Genomic DNA, 18,259 nt, shown 5'->3' with positions numbered 1-18,259 from the left:
TTTGAAATTAAATTTTGGTATGTTTTAGCTTTCCTCAAGGGCATCCAAGATGTAGGTGTCTTTTTTTCCGCAATAGTTTCAATTTTGATATTTTTAGGTCAAACCGTTCTTGTCTGTCAGTCATATAATGCAGGTCTATGGTCACTGTCTCAAAGAGCATGCACAGAGTCCAAATTAAAACAATTCCCCATCGTCCAAATTAAACAATTCCCCATCGTAAGTACACATTGATGGCCTAAGACACGAAACGAGCGGTTTGTGTGAGAAAACGAACAGTATTTATATCGTTTTTAGCTCTTATACACAGGCACGTCCAAGTGATCTGAGGGCGCGCGCGCATCCTGGTGTGTGACGTGTACGCAGACTGGTGCATAGATATATACACTAGATGTCGCTTTAAAGACATTCGTTCCAATGAACTGCTGTAGACAAGGCGACATCTAGTGTATATATCTATGCACCAGTCTGCGTACACGTCACACACCAGGATGCGCGCGCGCCCTCAGATCACTTGGACGTGGCTGTGTATAAGAGCTAAAAACGATATAAATACTGATCGTTTTCTCACACAAACCGCTCGTTTCGTGTCTTAGGCCATCAATGTGTACTTACGATGGGGAATTGTTTAATTTGGACGATGGGGAATTGTTTAATTTGGACGATGGGGAATTGTTTAATTTGGACTCTGTGCATGCTCTTTGAGGGGGTGACCATAGACCTGCATTATATGACTGACAGACAAAAACGGTTTGACCTAAAAATATCAAAATTGAAACTACTGCGGGAAAAAAGACACCTACATCTTGGATGCCCTTGAGGTAAGCTAAAACATACCAAAATTTTATTTCAAAGTGAACTGTCCCTTTAATATATTTTAAATGTAGTAAATTGTAACATCATGATTATAAATGTGTAATTACATATGTTTTAATTCCTTGCAACTGTCGCCTCTGGCTTGCTTAGTTGAGGACACTTAATATTCAACAATATTATTGATTTGACTGCACTGACTGTACTAATTTCTGCAGAACTGCTTTGTAGATGAAATGAACTAATTTAGAAATGTATGATCTTTACAACGGAACTGAATCAACAACAATCCGTATTGTATAAAGCGCTGTATAAATAAAGGTGACTTGACAATATACAGAGTACTCACCAGAAAACAAGAAAACACAGTATACTGTGCAACTACAGTAAGACGAAAAATACTGTATTTTGTAGTTACTATAGTAACATGTTTATATTTTTGAGGTTGAGTGATAGCAAAGTCCCTTTCAAGGACATCGAAAGTCTTTGGTAATAGTTGCAGTCGTGAAACGGCTCAGATTTGGCCCAGCTTTTTTTTTTCAGCTTTTTTTTTATTTTTAGATTTTCATTATTTACTCTTGCTCGTGTTGTTCCAAATCCACAAGACTTTCGTTCATCTTCAGAACACAAATGATGAAAAATCGTGATTTAGAATTTTCATTTTGGGGTGAACTTTAACCAGAGAAACACAGATTTCATCGGAGACAACTGTCCCTTCATTATCTTCTTGGTCTCAGTCCCTCAATGCTCTGCCTCTTCCAAAACATACTCACCTGTGTCTTAATTTGATTTTGCGATTAGAATTTGATGTTTTTGCATGTGTGTTAACTGAGACATATTGAGTGCTTGGGTTTCCTAAAAAAGAACATGGTGAAATCTGTTCATGAGGACATTTTTGTGAAGATAAAAAACAAAACAAAAAAACAAATGGAATAAAATGGACCATGTGTGAAAACAGGTGAATAGAGTTTAAAGTTTGAAAGAATGTGTCTTTGTTTAGGGAGCTGAAGTAATGCTCTGGGATTTTATGCTAATAGAATCTGTTTTAATGTGTTTGCAATGAAGAAAAACTGTAAGTCGCTTTGCATTATTGACCTGGAATAAAGAAACACAAAACCACTGCCACAAGAAACATTCCTTAGCCGCGTCAGTCTGAGCTCCAGTAGTTTATGTCCGTGAAAATATTTTCTGTGAACAGAACTGACCGAATGTTTCAGTGCAAGAGTTCTGAACGTTCTCTGTGTTTTTCCTTTAGATCTGATGTCTTGATATTCTCCTTTCCTCTCCTGTTTGATGAGGTGAAGTTCATGTGACCTCCAGAAGGTGTGCAGGTCATAGAAAAACACACTTACCATCTGGACACGAGTGACATACACCCTCATTACTACAAAATTACACACCACAAGACACACTCAAGTATGCGAAGAGACGGCTGTGGACTGCATTACAGAATGGGCCTGTTTTACATTTGTTTTCTGTTCTAGTGGCTTTTAGAGGGAGAGGGAGAGGGAGAGTTTTTTTGCTCTAATTCTCTGATTTAGTTCTGGTTAGGTCAGAATAAGCCTCCCTGAGTGTTAGAAAGAAAGATAGAGAGACTGTGTCTGTCCATCAGAAAGTGATTGTAATTCTAAGCATTTTACAGCTTCTCTCACATGCAGAGAGATTTCTTGGAAGGAAACCTTGCTGCTTATGAAAGAACAAAAAATGGGGTGAGTGGAAAGAGGAGAGGAGGGAGATGTGTGCCAGTGTGTATGTGACTCGCTGTCTGGGGGTGAGACACACACACACACACACACACACACACACACACACACTTAAATACCAAAGAGAGAAACCCCCTTTCACTAAAACTTTCTCTCACACAAACACACATCTCCATTCAGAGACAGCGCCACTGCATCACTTCTCATTAAGACCAGGACATGCACACACATTTACACACTTACTAACTGTCTTGTTCTGCTCATGGCTTGTGGGATGCAACTGCCGACCTGGAGCGGACACCAGTGGAGACTCATCCAGCGTTTCCTCCTGATGACCCTTTTGCTCTCCCTCCTGTGCCCACCCACGGAGCCCGTTCCCCGGGACAACGACTTCAGCAGCGGCCCTGGAGAGGTAAGAACCGCACAGAATGAACAAATGATTCCAGCCGGCAGAACTAGAATGCATGCAAGTGTCTGTAACAAACAGTGTTTAAGTAGAACAATATCTTATAGTGAGTTGGAATACTTCAAACTTAATTAGGATAAATTAAGATGTAGAAATCCACATAAATCTGCACTCACAAAAATTCGAAATATTCAACATCCATAGTATTAAGTTCCTAAATTTACATCGAGTTATCAATTTAATAGGTTGAAATCTACATAAATATGACTTGACTTGATAAATGTTTTGGTATTGTACAATAATGTGATACCATTTTCAAGAAGGTCTTTCCAAAAAGTACATTGCTGCATTTTAAAATGATGCACATTTCTAAAAAAATGCAATTGTTACAATGACAGTAACAAAAATACGTTACAAAGTACAGAGTACTCATTATAAGACAAGAAATACAGTATACTGTAAAACTAGAGTTGGCACAAAAAAAAATTAAGTTGTGAAAAAAATTCTGTCTCTTACAGTTACTATAGCAACCTGTTTACACTCTGAAAGTTTAATAGAAAAATATAAAATAAAAATAATTTTAATATATAAAAATCTTGTTAAAAATGTATTTTTCTAAATATTCAATGTTATCTATGTAGTGCAAAGGACATTTTTTTAAATAGGCCGATATGTATTTTTATTTTTTAAAAATGATATACTATATTATGCGGTATTTGAGAAAAAATCTTTAAGTAGGAAATGTCTATATTATTATTATTATATATTTTTTTATTTTGAGTACTGTGAGAATGTGAGTAGATTACTCAAACTCCTGAGTCCAGTATAGTAAACACTGGAGCAAACATTGATGGCTCTTATAAAGATCATCTTGGGGACAAAACATTGCACAACTATCCGGTACGGATGTGTGTGTGGGGCTCTGGGGTCAGGTTTTGTCTTCATTGTAGTGAAGAAATGTCCCCATAGGAATAGTAAAACCCAAAATCACCTCTACTGTGGGGATCAGTCAAAGGTACCCACGAGGAAAATGGCTTAGTAAACATACTAAATAACACATTAATAACATTGTTAAAAAAAATGCCGAAAGGTTTATTTGAGGTTTGGGGGATAGAAAACATCATGAACTCAGAGTAAAAACAAAAGAAGTCACTGGAAAGTCCCCACTATGATAGAAAAACAAAACTGTGTGTGTTTTGGTGTTAGGAAGCAGAATTTTTCCAGTCTGTCAAGTATGATATTCTTAAAACTAAGCCTGTTTCTTATTGTAAGTCTGACAAACTGGGAGAAAAGGTGTTTTTTCATAGTCGTCTTAATCAATCCCAGTTCTTAAAGATTCTTTGGAACTTACAATAAAAGCAGTTTGTTTAAGCATTAGATGGCTTGCAGTGAGTAATTTTGAATCATGAAACGATGTGGTCCTTGTCTGACCATAAAGTGTGTGTTTCTCATTACTGTGTTATGCTAAGAGGGACTGATGATGGTTTGAATGAAAAAGTTTTCGGAAACGGTTTACAGTGAATCATTGTGATTATAGTAGCAGTGTTTCCAAATCTGTAAATCTCAAACACAAGCAATCTCTCTCTTCGTTGATCTGTTTTTTTTTTTTTCCTGTATTTATCTTTGTTCATCTGCGAGCTTGGGTGAATATTGAATTTGATGTTTACATGTTCAGTATACTAAAACTGTGAAGAAAGTGTATAAGAAGTTGTATTTTTAGTAACTTACGTTAACAAAGATGAATAAAAAATGTATTGCTCATTTTTTGTTAATGCATTGATGTTAAGTAATGAGACCTTATTGGAAAGTGTTACCTAAAATTTTCGTAAAATATGCACTCGTGCTTTGCGTCTAATTTACATATAAATTATAAATGACTGAAAGCATTTTTACAGGCATAAATACAGCTCAATGTGAGTGCATTTTCAGTGAAAGACAGCAATGCCCTTTTGAAGAGCTACATGTTTGCTTTTTTTGATTAACTCTTGCTAGATAAGACAGCCAATGTTGATGAATTTTCTGAAATCGAATCATCTTAGCCGTTCAATTTTGATTTTAATCTTTTTATTAATACGATCTCAAGCAAACATCTGCCCAGATAGTCTCCATTTGAAGTGGTGAAATCCCTGTTTTCATCTGTGTGAAGTCATTACTCAGGTCTGAAGGTTGACTCGTGTGTGTGTGTGTGTGTGTGTTGTTCTCGTGCAGGGCTGTGAGGGTTTCCAGGTGGATGTATGTGGTGTGTGCGCAGGGGATGGGAGCTCGTGTGAGCTGTTCAGTGGGACACTCTTTCTTTCTGTGCTCTCTGTTGGTTACCACAAGATCCTGGACATCCCCTCTGGAGCTCAACGAATCAAAATACAGGAAACACAGAAGACCAGGAACTACTTAGGTAATGGAACTGAATTCTTGCTGGCTCTTGTTTTTAATTTACTTCAGGCTCATTATCATGGCACGTTCCTCAAACAGGGTGCAATTTAGTGTTTTGAGACATAAAACTTGTTTTTGTGTTTGTGTACTCTGAGAAATATGTTAGATAAAAAAAACTGGCATGGTGAGAATACAAATAAATAATTTCATTGTTAACTTATAATCAAATTTTAGCATTGACTGTATTTGATGTGCACAACCATTCAATCATTTTATTATAAGAGTGTAGACAAAATTATTAATCAAATAATTCAAATATTTTCGGGTTGGTAGTATTTAAAAAAAAAATCTCTCTCTCTCTCACAAGGCAGCATTGACAGAATTCAATTAAAAAAACTGTAATATTGTGAAAAATTTAAAATGACTTTTTTTTTACATTTTTCTTTTAAATTTGATTTATTCCTGTGATAGCAAAGCTGAATTATCAGCATCATCACTCTAGTCTCTAATGTCACATGATCCTTCAGAAATCCGTGATACATTTTTTTGATGAATAGAAAGTTGAAAAGAACGGCATAGATAGAAGTCTTTTGTAACGTTTTAAATTTCTTCACTGTCACTTTTGATCCATTAAATGCATACTTGCTGAATAAAAGTATTAACTTCCTTCAAAATAAATAAATAAAATCTTACCAACCTCAAACTTTTGAACAGTAGGGTACCTAATTGGTTGATCAATAACTACAAATCAGCATTTGGTTCCAATACAGCTTAATTTAGACAAAAACCTGTAACCCCACTTCTGGTGCAGTATAGGGGAGCGCGGGGCACAACCTAATGCGGGGCTAGTTGTAACACGCTTGTTTTAAATACTTCCGCACATGCTTGGATAACGAAACTTTGTGTATTTACTAGTTGCCATATCAACACTATATAGAAAAAAAAATCCGCAAAAATGATAATTTTTTTTGGAAGATATCCATAGACATTTATTAAACCATAGCAAAAGTAAATTTCTTAAGTTAATTTTTCATCTCTATTTTTTGTGTTTATTTAAAATAAGACAAATCTGATATTAATTTAATCTCCAAGATGTTATTTAACAGTTGACATAGCTCTTTAATGCTTCGCTGACTAGCAGAAGACACTAGCACGGTTTAAATCCCAGTTGTGCAGGCGGGGACATGTTAACACTGCGTTACAATGTGCCCCTATTAGAAATATGCTATTATATTCTATACTTTTATTAATTTTATTGAGAAAACATGAGAAAAATGTGAATAAAGACTGAGAGTCAATGTTCAGAAATTACTAATTATTTTTTTTGTTTTAACTATGTTGTATAGCTGTGTTTTCATGTGTTCGTAGTCAAAACTCAAAAATGAGTTTATATTTAATTATTAAAAATTGCCATTATTTTATATGAAAAAGTTTTTTAATTGTATTTTATTTAGAAAATATTTTAGTTTGTTATGTATATTTTTTTTTATTAGATCAGATAACATTTTAAGCTGTCATATGTTATGTTATAATGTACCCCTCACATGTTACAATGTACCCCACCTATGGGGCATGTTGTCACATTTCACTTCCATTCTTTCGGGGTATATCAAGAAAAAGGTATATAATGTATTAATAAAACAAAACCACATAATTGTACTAGACATGTGGGAAATTAATGTGGGAAAAAATAAATACTCTGAACCATAAGTAGATTTACACAAACTGAGAAAGTCAAAAAGCGTTACTTTGTGCCCCGCTCTCCCCTACATATTTGTCAATTTTGAATATTTAATGTTTGTTGGTGAAACAAATCATGTTTTTAAACTGTATGTAGACAAATTTTGGAAGCAAGCCTCATATAAAATGGAATGTATAAATATATATACAGTCAAACCAAAATGTATTCAGACACCCTCAACATTTCTCACATTATCACAGTTTATTCGTTATAGTTTAGAAAATGGTAATAAAATATGACAAGAACTATCAGTTGATATTTCACTGGTTTTGGCTCATCCTTCTATTAGACTGCCTCACAAAGGAATTAGGTTGAATAGCCGTCAGCTGTCAAATTTAAGTACACAATTAGATGATACCAATTTAGGTCAACCAATTACCAAGCAATGCTTAATTTTGTTCAGTCTGTGGTGTAAAAAGGTCGCATTAGCAATTAAAGAAAAAACACTTAAGCAAAACATGGTCAGGTCAAAGCGTGTCTGAATAATTCTTGGTCCCACATTTTTATAAGTTTTTCTGGTAGTCCACGGTATGAAGAATTTTTGGGTAGCTATAATATGTCACAGTTTACTTCATTTTGCTATCATCACTTACATAAATGAACTATAGTGTCCTGCACCCACTAGTAAAAAATAAATAATAATAAAAATATCTGGTGTCTGAATAATTTTTGGTTTGACTGTATATTGCTTCTTTCACTGACAGTTATTAAGCATTTCAGGCCCTATTATACCCTATTCTTTAAAGTGCCATATCTTAAGGTGGTAACTGGTTTTACTTCTAACTGGTCCAAGCTGGTAGACCACTGTGGACCAGCAGAATAACAGCTACCATACATATAACAGGTGTGACCTGGTTTATCCCATTAAGTTTAAAATGTGTTATGGAACCATGTGTCCTTCTTCCATCCATAATCTTTTTCCCCCCTCTCTCTTTCTTCAAGCTCTCAGGACAGCGAGTGGTGAATCAGTGCTAAATGGTGACTGGGTAATCGACAGGCCAGGATATTTCTATGCAGTGGGTACTCAGCTCACATACAAACGGCCCAATGAGATCCGCAGCAGAGCGGGAGAATCCATCACTGCTCCTGGCCCAACCAATCAGGAGCTGCATCTCTTTGTGAGAGACCACTCCTACTGTATGATATCACAAAACTGCCTCGATTAAAGATACATATATAGAAAGCGGCTTAGTGTGGAAGATAATCTACACTCTAAGAAAAGTCTGTTAAAATAAAACAGTATTGTGTTAATACAAAGGAATTTTCTGTATAGATTTTTCCACAGGTGTTTTACCTGTATTGTGTATTACACATTGCATTGTGCTGTTTAAGGGTTAAAGAAAATGTAACTGATAATGTTCTGCATAAAATGACTAGGACCGCTTTGGCTTATTTTCCTTACAGTGTGATGCATTGTTTTAGAAAGTTAGGAAGTTTGTTTTTATGATAACAAAGGCTTCTGATTAAGTCCATATAAAAAGCGTGTAAGACTGTGGATTTTTTGTTTTAAACCATATTTTTCAGGTGATTTATCAACAGCCCAATCCAACAGTGTATTATGAATACATTCTACCCAAAGACCCCATCACTGACACTTACTCAGATGCCTATTCTTATTCTAGTGTACTTCCTCTGGGTAAGTATTTCAATATATAATTTTATATTATACTAATGCACATATGGAGTACACTATAAAGATTTTTTTGAAATAAATATTTTTTTATTCAGCAGGGAGGGACACATTTAATTGATCAAAAGTGAGAGTAAACACTTACATTGTAACCAAAAAACTGTTTTCAACATTGATAATAATAGGAAATGTTTCTTGAGCACCAAATCAGCATATTAGAATGATTTCTGACGGATCATGTGACTGAAGATTGGAGTAATGGCTTCTGAAAATTGTAATATTTCTTTTTACTGTATTTTTTATTACATTCAGCCTTGGTGAGCAAAACAGACTTTCAAAAACAAAGAGTTTTGATTCACAAGTATAAAAACAAGATGTTAACAAAATTCCAAAAAATAATCAGAAGTTTTTAGATTAATATAACTGTTTCCATGCTTGTACATACTTTTTTAAGGGTTTTTATCTGCTAGGTAATGGGGTATTTTATAGACTGAATCTGAATATTGTCTTTGAACTTCCGTTTTTGCAGTCGCTCTGTATATTTCTATGGCATTGCTGTCCAGGAGTAATTAGCTTTTGAAGTGGATTTACTTAATGTAAAGTTAACGAAAGTTATCATGAGGATTGTAATGTTTAAAGCAGATGCCTTAACATATGTCAGTAGACCAGGAAGATTATAAAACGAGACGTTCATTCATAAATACGCAAGGTCGCTGTGAAAATACAGACCGGAATTCAAAAGTCAACGAGCGCAGCGCTGAAAAGGGGCGGGGCTACATAAGGTCTATATGCTGTATTAAAAAAAATAAAGTATCTTTAAGTTTTTTTCTTTCTTAAAATCTTAAGCAACCATCTTTCACCTTTCTTTCTCTGTTTCCCCTTCTCTCATCCTCCAGTAGAGAGTCATGGAATGTTTCCTGATCCTGAGAATAGCGACGGTGAAAGCTCAATGGGCAGCCCTCATCCTAACCAAGTTCCTTTGGACCCTATAACCCCGGAACCGGTTCCTCAATACAGCTGGGTTGCCATGAAAACAACACCCTGCAGTGCCACCTGTGGAACAGGTAGTTTTGTTGTTAGTCCATACATTAATGTGCATTTGTGGTTCTTTCTTCTTTTAATTTGGTCTGGGTAAACTAAATTGTCTCTTAAAAGATTCCTAGAATATGTGCAAGACAGAACTAGAAAATAATTATTTTTGGCCCTGAGATATATAAACACACTGTTGTGTTGTCTAATGAATAGTGTTCTGAATTTGAATGTAGTGACACACACACAACATTCACGCATTCCAGGCCATTGCTGAGGTTTTATAATGCCCTCACTGTTTAAAAATCTAAATCAAATCCAGAGTAACCATACTTTTGTGCTTGCGAATAAAACCAGAATAGATTGGTATTCTACTAGCCGCAGACACTGAACTTGTAAGACAGTGTCTGTCTCTGTTTAATCTGTTTGTCTGGTGTGTTTATCAGGCAGTCGTCAAGTTGTGTTCAGCTGTGTGGAAAGGGCCACTCAAACCACTGTACCGGGGGATCTCTGTAGCTACACCAGTCATTCTGGCCCCCAGGTAGAAGAGTGTCAATCGCAGCCTTGTCCAGCCTTGTGAGTGAACATCTTTTACTGCAGACAAAGAAAAACAGCACTAAAGTTAGTTCAAGATTATTTAGTTAGTCAGTCACTTAAGTATATTGTATTAATACATTTGAAATATATACTTAAATAAGCCTATCACATAGGCCTAACACACTACAGTTAAAATTATAATCATGTCCTACTTTACATATATCTTGGTATCGTCAAAACTACTTGCCAAATATACTTAGAATGCTTAATCATACTTTTCTTAATGAAGTACAATTATATGCAGATGTACTTAAACTTTTCTGTATACATGTCAGTCTAAGCCAAGTATACTTATGTATAATTTTGTATGTATCTTACATAAAAATGTGTATACACTTAAAATATGCTAAACTAATAGCACACTTAAAGTCCCTGTAAAGGCAATTTTAAAAAAAAATTCTAAACACATTATAAATGTTAGAAATGTATTGCTAAATCATATTACAAAGACTGTGCACTGTGAAGTACTGAATTGTGGAGTTAGACCGCTAAACAGTTTTTCACCGTTGCTGTGTTCCGGATTTTTTGGGCGGGGCTAAAACGGGGGCTCGATGACGCACTGGAGCCCCTGAGCTCCTGGACACGCCCCTACTTGATGACGCACTGGAGCCCATTCACATCAGTTTGCAACTCAATCGCGAGTTACTGTCAGTACTATTATTTACTACATCCTACAGTTTGCTAGCTAGCTATGCCTTCGTCACGGAAATGCGTATTACCTGGATGCGATCACGTACAAAACAGATCGGTGTCCTTATTTAAATTTCCGAAAAACTATCATATCAACAAGAGGTGGATTCATTTTTTTGAAGAGCCACCTTGATGGAGAGCTGAGGATCACCGACAAAATCCGCCTCTGTAGTGATCATTTTACACGGGATAGTTTTATAAACTTTCGTCGGAGACAACTGGGATTCATTCACTGATAATCCGCTGTTACTGGTGAATGTGGCCGAACCGACTATCTCCCGCCTCGGCCTTCATCCTCCCGTCGCGCCGACAACTGGTGCCATCATCGGCAGTGCGTGCCCACCAATGAGTGTAAGTTGCCTTTGTAAAACAAATTAAGCTGCTAGGAGCATCCTTTCCGGCTGTAGCGGTGACAGTTGAGTGTTGTTGTGAGTCGACGGCAGCGAGCTTTCCCGCGAGTGGGCGTGGTTTCAGCGCAGCCAGCGGACACGCCCCCAGCGTTTGAAAGCAGAGACTACTGCTCATTTTTTCAAGATTTTGATCGCTTATTTTATGTACTTGCCGGCTTTTTTTATCATTCAAATTTGGCTGGGTGGCTAATAACACAATTTTCTGTGGTGTGACAAACTCAGAACACATACTTAATTTTGACTTTACAGGGACTTTAAAAACTGTCCATATGGGCATTTGGACTTGATTTTCAAATGGTGCAAATGAGAAGCACATGTGAATGAAACCAAGCAGTTGTCCTTCAACCAGTGTGTGTGTGTGTAGTTGGGATGTAGGGGAGTGGTCTGAGTGCAGTAAGACCTGTGGTCCAGGTTTCCAGTATCGTCAGGTTATTTGCCAGCAGACGCAGGGACACCATGGCAATAGCACAGTCATCGTGGCGGCCAGCCTCTGCGACGACACGGAAATGCCAGAGACGACCACTGTGTGCCAGCTCAAGATCTGCAGTGAGTGGCAGATCCGCTCAGAGTGGACAGAGGTTTGTGAATGTGTCTGTGTGTAGGGGAGAGTGGGGTAAGATGAGCCAGTTTTTCCTTAAGTACGTGAAGAAAGATGAAATGAGTTAGAGGTTAAACTGATACTCATAACTGTGTTTCATGGCATCATCTATCATCTGGAATTAAAAGAACGCATCTATAACACATAACATCTGGCTATTGAAATATTGACTTGAATAATGTGGTCTCAGTTTGTCCCATAACCACCTAATTAGGAAAAAAATACCTCATTAACAGTGTTGTCATTATAAACAAAAACGAAAACAAAAATTGTAGTTTCCTAAACACAGATGGTGGCTCATCTTACCTCGCTCTCTCCTTATACTACAGTTTAAAAGTTCAATAAGTAGTTTTTTTTCCTTCTTTCTTTTTTCTTAAAAAAAATTTAATTACTTTTATTTAGCAAGTATCCTCTAAATTAATCAAAAGTGTCAGTAAAATCTTTTAGATTGCTACAAAAAAATAAATGCTGTTCTTTTTAACTTTCTATTTATCACGTACACAAAAATATTAAGCAGCACAACTGTTTATATTGATAATAATAAATGTTTCTTAAGCATCAAGTCAGCACATTAGAATGATTTCTGAAAGAAATTTTGTCCTGTGACACTGAAGACTGGAGTAATGATGCTGAAAATTCAGCTTTGACATCACAGAAGTGACATTTTAAAATAAAATTAAATTCACAATATTACTGTCTTACTGTATTTATCATCAAATAAATGCAGCCTTGGTGAACATAAGAGGCGTCTTTCAAAAACATAAAAAAACAATCTTATGGGCTCCAAACTTTTAAACGGTAGTGTAGATGTGAAAAAGAAAAGATGTAAAAGAGAAATTATTATTTACATTATATTTGCTTGTGATAACCTGCACAATACAATATATTAGGCCTAACAGATCATGGTTTTTGGAGGCCAATAGCCATCAATACAAAGTGCTCAGAGAAAACCTCTCTCTCCCTCTCTCTCTCTCTCTCTCTCTCTCTCAGTGCTCTGTGCCGTGTGGAGTAGGTCAGCGCAGAAGAGAAGTCGTGTGTGTGGATAACCTGGGTGACATCGTTTCTGATGAGGAATGCAACATGGCGCTTCGCCCACAGGACCTGCAGAACTGTGACAAAGGAGTGTGTGCCAGCAGCTGGTTCTATTCTCTCTGGAGTGATAGGGTGAGAAATCGTGCGCTTTTCTTCAGTATTTCCCAGTAGCACTTCTAAAACAGCTGTTTATGTCTCTCTGCAGTGCTCTGCAGACTGTGCGGAAGGAAGTCGCAGCCGGTCGGTGGTGTGTATGATGAGTCAGACCAACTCGCTTCCACTGGACAACTGCGATGATGCGGATAAACCCGACGAGCTCATGCTGTGTGACCTGGGACCCTGCTCACAGCGACTGGAATGGTACACAGGAGCCTGGGGACAGGTGCATGGACACACACATGCAGAAAAGTCAGCTAACTGAAAGTTTAGTTGAAGTGCTAAAATTACTAAAGCTAAAACTGAAATAAAATGAAAGGTATACAGAAACAAAAAGTCATAAAAATGATAAAAGCACACAACAAAAGTTCTAAAACTGAAACAAAAATTACGACTAAAAATATAAAATAAAAGTTCATTTAAAAAACTGTCAGTGTCCCGTGGCCATACCAGTGTTTTTTAATTGTGTTTATTTCCTGTCAAATATTTTAGTAATCATTATAAATTAGATATCATTCAAGAGCTAAAACACTCAAAATTCATATTTTGAAATCGCACATGGAAATCATACTTTACTCCTTTTAGCCGGTTCCTCCCCCAGTGAGCGGTGTCATGTTTCACATTTTACAAAATGTATTGGATTATTTTATGGTCAAATCTATTTCTAATCAAATCAAATCACATATGGTTGGAAAAGTCTGAGACAAGGAAAAGTTCTGTATTTGACCACTGTTTTGTGATAGAAGTGATATTGTGACAGAAATGTATTCATTTGTTACAGGAGAATGCACAATTAAAATTTCAGTGGAGTGTGAGTCACTCGGTGGCTATTTTTAGCATAGCGCCTTTTCAAAAGCTCACAGGAACCTCCATTTTTGTGATGATAAACTTTCAATTTGGAACACAACTAAATATTTGGCTTTGATTTTCTAGCGGTTTTAGAGTTCAAAATATTTTGTAAATTATATGGATGCTTCTTCCTTTTATACCCCTTGGGCATGGAATGACTTGCAAAACGTACTTAAATTGAAGTCTTTGGCACCTTTGAATACTTTTAAATATATTTTGCAATCTGTTTAAGTAAGTGTAAGTGCTTTTCTTGACCCTATTTTTTTAACTGTTTTGTTTAAGTACTGTTTTGTAGAGCCCGACCGATAAAGGATTTTAAAGGCCGATACCGATACAAATATTTGGTGATTTAAAAATCCGATATTCCGATATATCGGCCGATATATATATATATATATTTTAAAAATCCAGAAACGCGTAACAAAACATGAACAGTTCTGATAAATATAATATATAAAAATACAAACTTAAGATATTAAAACAACCTTTGAACAAAAAAAAAAACTATTATTATTAATAGGCCTATTGACAGTAATAATTAAAAAAAAATCAATGATGATGATATTATTATGATTATTTTTATTATTTCGAGAACCGTTCATCCAATCGACTTCACAAGGGAGTGTAGTGTCGCATTTGGTGCAATAGCCTATAGACGGACACGCGAGACGCCGCACGTTCAGAATTAATAAACTTTTAGGAAACTACAGAACAGCACGAGCGGGAAGCGGCGCACTTCACGCCGGCAGGGCTTATGCTCCGAGAACGGACACTGCAGTGATATAAAACGCACACGTCTGTTAAATTAAGCAATACTTTTAAGGTAGTCTAATATTTTTCTGTCTAATACAAATTACTGACACAGTAAAGGGTAGATTTAAATAAAGAGAAACGAAATTTAAATAAAGAAAAACGAAATTTAAATAAAGGAAAACGAAATTTAAATAAAAGAAAAACGAAATTTAAATAAAGAAAAACGAAATTAAGTTAAATTAAAAACGAGATTAATTTAGATTGATAATAAGGGGTAAAAAGGCTAATACATTTTGTTTCTACTATTATTCTATTTTCCACAATGTCAAAGCAACGCAGCTTAACCCAAAACACAAGCTCAGGCATGCACTTCGGTCCGTACAAACTCCGCTGTTCTGCGCTCTAGCCAGAGAACAGTCCAGTTGCTGGAACACGGCGTCGGTTCTATTTCTAGCATGCACGCGTTTTCCGCGTGGCTCGAGCCGCGCCTGAGACGCGTGTCTCACACAGGCAGTGTGCAAACTCCAACCTGTTAATGGGAGCCGAAATAAAAACGGAAAAAACGGCCTTATTCAAGCGTGAATGAGAACCATTTCGCGGGGGATCCCAGGTGTGCAAAAAAACCACAAAAAAAAAACGAATATTCCAATGTCAAATTTTCAAATCCGAACGAATATTTGGGTCCAGCCCTAGCTGCTTTTATTTTATTTTTTAAATATTCATTTATCGGCCATTATAAATGCCGGTACCGATAGTTTGGAAAATGCCTAATATCGGCCGATAATATCGGCCCGCCGATATATCGGTCGGGCTCTACTGTTTTGTCCTATAATAATCTGAGAGTGTTTTCTCTAAAAAGAGATCAACCTTATGTCTGGATTCCAAAGCATTCAAGAATTACAGCAATTTAGGTTTATTTAAAGGGATAGTTCACCCAAAAAAGACAATTATGTCCTCATTCACTCATCCAAGTTGTTCAAAACCAGTATGAATTTCTTTCTTCTGCTGAACACAAAATAAGATATTAAGAAGAATGTCGGAAACCAATCAGTTGTTGGGCACCATTGACTTCCATAGTATGAAAAAAAAATACCTTGGAAGTCAATGATGCCTCACAACTGTTTGGTTACAAACATTCTTCAAAATATCTTCTTTCATGTTCCATATAACAGAGAAATTCATACATGTTTGGAACAACTTGAGGGTGAGTAAATGATGACAGAATTTTCATTTTTGGGTGAACTATCCCTTTAAGCATTTTCACATCTATGCTTAAAAATGGAGGTGACTAATTAAAATATTAATAAATACTATAATAATAATAATACATTTAACACTAAAATAAGTCTGCTTTTGAACTATTCATTAAAAGAGCTGACTCATAAGAGTTGTTCGTATTTGGAATTGAGCTGCACTATAACTCACTGAAAACCCCCCAGATCTAATACTGAAACCGTGTTTGCTTATGTGTGTGTAACAGTGCTCGTCTGAATGTGGCAATGGTACCCAGAGTCGAGGTGTGGTCTGCGTTGTCCAAAACAATGTCCAATTAGAAGTCACCTCAGATGAGCGCTGCTCTCATCTGCCCCGTCCTCCGAGTGGACAGACCTGCTATTTGAAGAGTTGTGGTGCGCAGTGGTACATGACGGAGTGGAGCTCGGTTAGTTCCTCACACACACAGTGCAACTTCAACCAAGCTGTTTCAATCAACTCGTTTAACAAGAATGTTTTTAACCACCTCAGTGTTCTCGTTCCTGCGACGGAGGCTTTCGAGTGAGGGAGGTACGTTGTTTGCAAGATGAACTGACCACAAGCCATGACTGTGATCCTGCCCTTGAACCTGCAAATCAAGAGAAGTGTAACACACACACCTGCACGCCACAGATTGGTATGATTTTTCTACAGCTGTCACTTTCTTCATTTAAAATAATTTGTACTTTATCTAGAATTGTTAAACAAATCGTTCACCCTAAATGACAATTCTGCCATCTAATCACCCAAATGTCATTCCAAAACAAGGCTGGGTATCGATACAGATTTCCCAATCTGAATCTGATTCACAAGCTCTTGAATCGATTTGAATATATTCCGAATCATTTATTTCTTCCATTTGATTACATATTCTTCTTATTGCAGAAATAAATTTATGCTATAAATTATTATGGCCAGTGTTTCAGACTTATTTTAAACTTGTCTGTTTTACAGTGTTGTTATTGTTACCTAAATCTAAAACTATTAAAAAAAAAAAAAAAATGGAAATGAAACATAGTAAATAAAGCTGTATTAAAATAAAATATAAATGTTAAATGAAAAACTTAAATGAAAATTAATTTAACTAAAATAAATACGTACATTTAAGTTGATATTCTAAAATTACCAAATCTAAACTGAAATAAAATGTTACATTTATATAGAAATAAAACAAAAACAAAATAAAATTGACAGACACATAATAGAGATACTAAAACTGAAACTTTTCGTATCCAGTCCTCACCCTACTTTTTTCCCTCTGATAATCCATTTCATATAGCTGTACATCCCAATATAGAAAGGTTCCGTAACATCGTGACTTTAACAATGAACATCAGTATTGTGTAAATGAAGATCACGATTAATCAAAATCTATATTTTTACCCAGCTCTTTCCAAACCCATATTTTCCTTCTTCCATGGAACAATTAAGGAGATCTTAAACTAAATGTTAAATTGCTCTTTTCCATATTAAAATTAATGAAGACTTTGTAGCTATCAAACTCCAGAAAAAAAAGTAAATTATGTATGGTAAAAAAACATATAGGTTAGGAATGATCAATGACCTTTAAGATGTTTCTCTGTCTCCGTCTGTAGACGAGTCCTGCAGGGATTTGTACTATAACTGTGTGGTGGTGGTCCAGGCTCGTTTGTGTGTGTACTCATACTACCGCACCACATGTTGTGCATCATGCTCTCGGGTCATTCAGAGAGACACACTGCATAGAATCAGGTGATCAGGTCGGCTCCTTGGGATGTGACATCATCACTCGCCTTTCCTTGGATTGTTATGTCCTTGTCTCTCATCATGACATCATCGCCCACCTGTTTTCAGCTGGATCTGACCCTGAGATGACATCACTGTTCATCACCTCTCTGTCTTTCACTTCAAAAGACTTTAAGTATACATTCACTGCCTTTCTTTTTTAAAACACAAAATGAGAATGCTCTATGAGCAATTGAATATTTATTGCAAATAAAAACAACTGAGCCTCTTTTACTTCATTTATCATGTTCAGTAATGTCTAAAAATGAACAATGACTGATTTTCAAATTAATCTTTATATTTAAATGTTAATTTATGACTATTAACCTATCTAAATACAACATCTAAAACTTTGCTTCTCTGCCATTGTAGAGGGGTCCTTGTATTAATCATAATTTAAAGAGAGGTCCACATGCAATATTAGTCAAGGTTTCTTGCTCCAAAATGAGTTTAGTTTTCAAAACCATTTT

General features: G+C 36.1%; 1 protein-coding gene across 1 annotated transcript; it reads left to right on the top strand.

The window, feature by feature from the left end:
* The first annotated feature begins 2,709 nt into the window (after nucleotides 1-2,709).
* On the top strand, nucleotides 2,710-18,027 carry adamtsl7 (ADAMTS-like 7). Its single transcript, XM_081362232.1, has 12 exons — nucleotides 2,710-2,925; nucleotides 5,128-5,311; nucleotides 7,973-8,148; nucleotides 8,555-8,666; nucleotides 9,557-9,724; nucleotides 10,136-10,265; nucleotides 11,751-11,964; nucleotides 12,975-13,148; nucleotides 13,222-13,398; nucleotides 16,255-16,434; nucleotides 16,518-16,662; nucleotides 17,621-18,027. Exons 1-12 carry the CDS (start codon nucleotides 2,776-2,778, stop codon nucleotides 17,758-17,760), a joined length of 1,950 nt encoding a protein of 649 aa, XP_081218358.1. The 5' UTR covers nucleotides 2,710-2,775; the 3' UTR covers nucleotides 17,761-18,027.
* The last annotated feature ends 232 nt before the right edge of the window (nucleotides 18,028-18,259 follow it).

The sequence above is a fragment of the Scardinius erythrophthalmus genome, assembly GCF_964197995.2.
Source record: "Scardinius erythrophthalmus genome assembly, chromosome: 3".
In the NCBI taxonomy this organism is placed as follows: domain Eukaryota; kingdom Metazoa; phylum Chordata; class Actinopteri; order Cypriniformes; family Leuciscidae; genus Scardinius; species Scardinius erythrophthalmus.
The sequence above is the reverse complement of the archived record's forward strand: the minus strand, read 5'-3'. Positions and strand labels throughout refer to the sequence as shown.